This window comes from Teleopsis dalmanni, chromosome 1 (assembly GCF_002237135.1).
Source record: "Teleopsis dalmanni isolate 2A chromosome 1, ASM223713v2, whole genome shotgun sequence".
Lineage (NCBI taxonomy): Eukaryota > Metazoa > Arthropoda > Insecta > Diptera > Diopsidae > Teleopsis > Teleopsis dalmanni.
In genome coordinates this window covers 38,163,737-38,168,957 of record NC_051846.1, presented here as the reverse complement: position 1 = coordinate 38,168,957, position 5,221 = coordinate 38,163,737, and the positions used below count along the sequence as shown (strand labels likewise).

Here is a 5,221-nt window from a genome sequence, read left to right as displayed (position 1 = left end):
ATTGCACAAATTCACTACTTCAGACGATTGCAGATACGAATGTGCTTATGTTTTTTAAATGGCAACATGGATATACAAATTGACGCAGATACTCGTCCTCATACGCATCTGAAACATTTGCAACTTTTGACTGAAAGTATCTGTAATTATGAACATGTGCTACACAGTGCTACACAGTCAAAAGATTGCGTCTGCGAATATAAAGTACAACAAATAAACGCATCCTTAAGATGTTTGCATATTTGGATTTTGTTGTTATTGTTTTTAATAAGAGTGGCGCACAGAGAAAGTTCCAAAAGAATTATTTGTAAAATAAAAAATAAAAAACACCAGTGCAAACGATAAGTGTTATAATGCTAAAGCAAAATAACGTGATAATGCGCTGCAAATGACCTAAAAAGGATATTTGCTTCGAACCAGATTCTCTTCATAAAAAATACAAACAGTAATTTAGGATGAAGGCAATCTAACAAATAATTCTTGACGGCACTATGAATACGTCAAAAAATAAAATAAATCTATTGAACCGCCTTTTGTTTGTGTTTGGTATACCTAACTTCATCTGAATGGAATGAGAAGAGTTAGAAATCTGTTAGGACTTTTCTCATTTATAAAAAAATATTGTTAATGGCATAAGATCTGAATAGGATGAGAAGAGTTAGAAATCTGTTAGGACTTTATTCATTAATATAGAAAATGGTCAATGGCATAAAATCTGAATGGGATGAGAAGAGTTAGAAAACTGTTATAACTTTTCTTATTTATAAAAAAATATTGTTAATGGCATAAGATCTGAATAGGCTAAAGGAGAGTTAGAAATCTGATAGGACTTTTTTCATTAATAAAAAAAATTGTCAAAGACGTAAGATCTGAATGGGATGAGAAGAGTTAGAAATATGTTAGGACTTTTCTAATTATTAAAAAAATATTGTCAATGGCATAAGATCTGAATGAGATGATAAGAGTTAGGACTTTCTCATTAAAAAAAATATTGTATAAGCATATAATCTTGAAGAGATGATAAGAGGTTACAAATCTGTAAAGTTTTCTTATAAAGCAAAAACTTCGTCAATGGCATAGAGGTTCAGAAAGAATTACCCTAATTCTTACGATCCGATTGTTTGAGCGGTAGCATTCATTTTCATAGGATTAGGATATTGAACGTCTAAGAAACATTTAGTCTACATATTGTGTGAAGAAAATGTCCTAAATTATTGTAAGTGGTTTTTCGAAAGTCGTGAACACTTTTAATTATTTAGTCGAAGTAGCGTCGTGCACTCGATCTAAAAAATTATGTCCACTTTGTCGGGTTAGAGATTTCTCCAAGTCCGAGTGTCTTTAATGAAAGAGCAGTATGGATCGATCTGCCCTATTGAATCTTATGAGCCATGAAAGTCCCTCCAAATGAGGTGTCAATACCCTGCATTTGTGATCTTGAAAATAATTCTGGTATTTAATTATTATTTTTGAAACTAAAATTAACAGAGATTGAATTATTATTATTGTTACTAAATTATTTAATAAAAAAAATTAGTTCAATTTGTTAAAAATAATAAAAAATTTTTGTTGTTGCAATTCACTACCGTTCGATAAAAACCTCTCTATTGAAAAGAAAAGGTCTTATTTTGAATTTAATTTCTTTCGTCAAAACGTTCGTCAAAAATCAATACAATAAAAAATAAAGAAAAATCATAAATAAATTAAAATTTATTTTATTTCCTTCAAAGTATATCCCATCAATTGCAGCGAGTGACCAAATCTTTCATGCTAATGAGAGTTCTTGAATTAGTCGCAGACTTCAATCTCTTTAACGAATATATCTTTATAACCATTATCGTTATAATGATATATTGAAATAAAAGGGGAAATATTAGATCTAGAACCAAAAAAAATTAAGCAGAAAAATCTATTTATTTACAAAGATGAAACGCACAAGTGAAAAGTCTCCAAACAAACAGAAGGTTAACTATTGTAACATTAATATAAATTTACATTATTACAAACATTATTATGTTGGGGCTAGTTGAATCAGTGCACTTTAGCACTTTTACTCGCTACTAACTGCGAGATTTCTGCATAACCTCTCTCTACGCCTTGACTGGATTATTGTTTATCACTTCATCAGACTAAGCAATAATTAACCTCAGATCTGCATACCTCCCTGAGGAACCTGTAACGATTCTGAGATTCGGTAACTCAATTTAAAAAATATATTATATATGTACAAAAAAATGTACTAATTAATGAAATCAATTTTATTTCAATTTAATTTTAACGCATTAACAAATATATGTTATGGTCCAAAAATATTTAATAGTCCACTTATGCTCTCTTTAATTCTTCCTGGACGTATTCATCAAATAACTTCTGCGTAGATACGGTGTCAAATTCTACATCAGCGTTCCATTCTCCAGTATCACGTGCGGTACAAATGATTTGTATCAGTTTAAAGACATCCTCACTGTACTTATCTTCCATAACTTGAATTTGTTCATCTGTTTTATGCAAGTACTCTTCTATCTCTTTTAATAACAATTTATTATTATTATCTAATATGAGATTATTTATTTTAATCAATTTATATATCCACTCCTCGTATATTTTCATTTTAGTTTTCTCACTAACATTCGCATCATCTAAACGATTTTTCAAGATTTGATGTAGATGAGAAGTTAGCAAGGGTACTTCAACAGAGTGTTCCTCTTTCAAGATATTTTCATTCACTTCGGCAATACGTCTGCGTTTTTTAATAGGTTCAATGTTTTCCGAGCAGCAAGCCTGCTCTAATACACCTGGTTCTGTACTGGTAACATCAATTTTAACTGCAATAGTGATGACACTGTTATGTTCTGCATTCAACTGAACTGTGTGAGCTTGTTCATTCATTGTTAATTTTTTTTTAAAAAGTTTTTACTAAATCCCGTGGGTCTCGAAATAGGAATTAAGTTTTCTAGTTTGGAAAAATTTTTAGAATGTATTTTACAATGTCAATAGAACCTAATCTATTAAAACAAATCATGTTACTATAATTTGCAGTCAGTTTTTATAATGAACTGTCAACACATAGTAGAATGTAAATATGTAATAATTTTTTAACAGATTTATGAGCATAAATAATAATTTACGTTTTATAGAGACTATAGGTTGAAAAAAGTCCTCTAATGTCAGATTCGCAGCCTGTTGTGCTGGCGACCAGATCTTGCAGTTCCATTTTTGTACATGTAATTTGTGTTTACTTCATCAGAAGCACTATATCTTCCACACACGCTAACAATCATGTTATGTGATTAATCGCGAAGTTGTAGCAGGCAGAATACGGGGTCCAATGTACAAGAGTATAAACCAGTGCTATAGAAATTAAAAATCATGACTGTGAAAAACGGACAATTAATACTTCCAGTAAAATATGTTTAAGGTCAGAGCATTGGCCAATATATCCGTTGCTTGCCCAATATTAATATGTGAACTATGTCGTGTTGACAACTTTTTGTGAGGAAGCCAGATCGAGCGCATTATTATCCTACCCGCGTTGAGTTTATTGAAGAAGTGTTTTTATTTGTTATATTTTATAAATGAGAGAGTAAAGAATGGTCGCATATGACACATGAAGTAAATAGTAAAAAACGTAGTAAATATATTTTTGTAATAATAGAAATTTTATTTAAGATTATTTGTATGACAATTAAGTGATGATCAATATTATTTTTAAGATAGTCTATCGTTTTATTATGCAAGATAACAATAGTTTTGGAATTTTATATTTGTACCGTAATTCAATTTTGAAACAAGTCTTAAAATTTTAAATTATTTTGATTATTCCATCATTACTTAATGATAAATTCATTATTTATAGTATTGCACAAAGCAGATTTTAGTTATGAAAGGTATGTAGTAGCGCCTTCATCTTAAAAAGTAAGTTTGGATGTAATCCTTGTGTTATATTTTGAAGTATTATTTTTATGTTTCGCGTCTATTATTCAAATAAAATTGGGTAATGGGTAATGTGGTGTTCTTTACTTTGTTCTTTATAACTATGGCGTTTTTACTATAAATATCAGCTTGACTGTACTATTCCTGAAAAAAATTAATTTGATGTATTTAATATATATATTTGAATATGTTATATGAACTACTCTTACCGTCCACTGCGATGCATGGGCTTGTATTACACATCTTGGGTTCTGTAAGTAAATTGTGTATACATAATTTATTATGAGTAACAAAAAATATTTAAAACTTTAAGAAACTAACGCTGAACTTATAGCCGCAAATCGGGCATCGTTTTTCCAATAAATTCCGGTTTGCATAATTCTTGTATTCTTGTAGACATTGACGGCAATAGCTATGACCGCACGCCAAATGTGTTGGGAATATTTTTTCACCTAAGCAAATAGTACAATGTTCAGTGCTAATCATTTTTATATAAGTTATTGATTCTGGATAGCCAAGAGTTTGTTATAGCCAAATCTAATTATTATTGAAGACAATTTTTTGTTCTTGAAATAGTATTAAACTTTATTTATTAAACTTGGACATTTTGAATATTGAAGTAAAATTCATATTTAAACTATTATATATAAAAAAAGTAATTGCTTCGATAACTTAATAATATCAATATCATTATTATGGCCCACTTTGTGGTTTGTAACATTTAATAACAGGACGAGTTCCACTATTAGTGATCTTTAAACTTGTCAAAAACTTCTTTTGAAGAATTTTGTAAGAGCTTCATGGTATGATTCCAGTGTTGTCTAGCGTTGGTAGCTGCCTATGAAAGCTTAAGACCACGGTGTCTTAAGCCATAGCGAGTTCCACTATTAATGATCTTTAAACTTGTCAAAAACTTCTTTTGAAGAATTTTGCAAAAGCTTCATGGTATGAATCCAGTGTTGTTTAGCGTGGGTACCTGTATATGGAGGTTTAAGACCACGGTGTTCTAAAAAACTTACGTATCAAAATAATGCGCAAATAAACACTCCATTGGAAATTTTAGGGAATTTCCTTCGACACTAACTGAAGTAATGTATTTGGCATAACATCCTTTTGGTAAGGAGCAAGGCCCATTCTACATCTGCTGATCTTTGTGTCACAGCACCAGGTGTGAAAACACAACTCCATGCTTAATGATTATAAATAAATAATGATTATATAAATTCTATCCGTGTAAGTTTAGGTATTAACCACAGCCATCACTATACTATCAACCTCAGTATGTCAGAAC

General features: G+C 30.3%; 1 protein-coding gene across 1 annotated transcript; it reads right to left on the bottom strand.

The window, feature by feature from the left end:
- Nucleotides 1-3,682: 3,682 nt before the first annotated feature.
- LOC119672822 (uncharacterized RING finger protein T02C1.1-like) lies at nt 3,683-4,542 on the bottom strand. Its single transcript, XM_038083966.1, has 3 exons — nt 4,252-4,542; nt 4,140-4,181; nt 3,683-4,074 (listed from the first exon to the last, which is right to left on the bottom strand). The coding sequence occupies exons 1-3, from the start codon at nt 4,414-4,416 to the stop codon at nt 4,069-4,071; spliced, it is 213 nt and encodes a 70-aa protein (XP_037939894.1). The 5' UTR covers nt 4,417-4,542; the 3' UTR covers nt 3,683-4,068.
- Between the last annotated feature and the right edge of the window lie 679 nt (nt 4,543-5,221).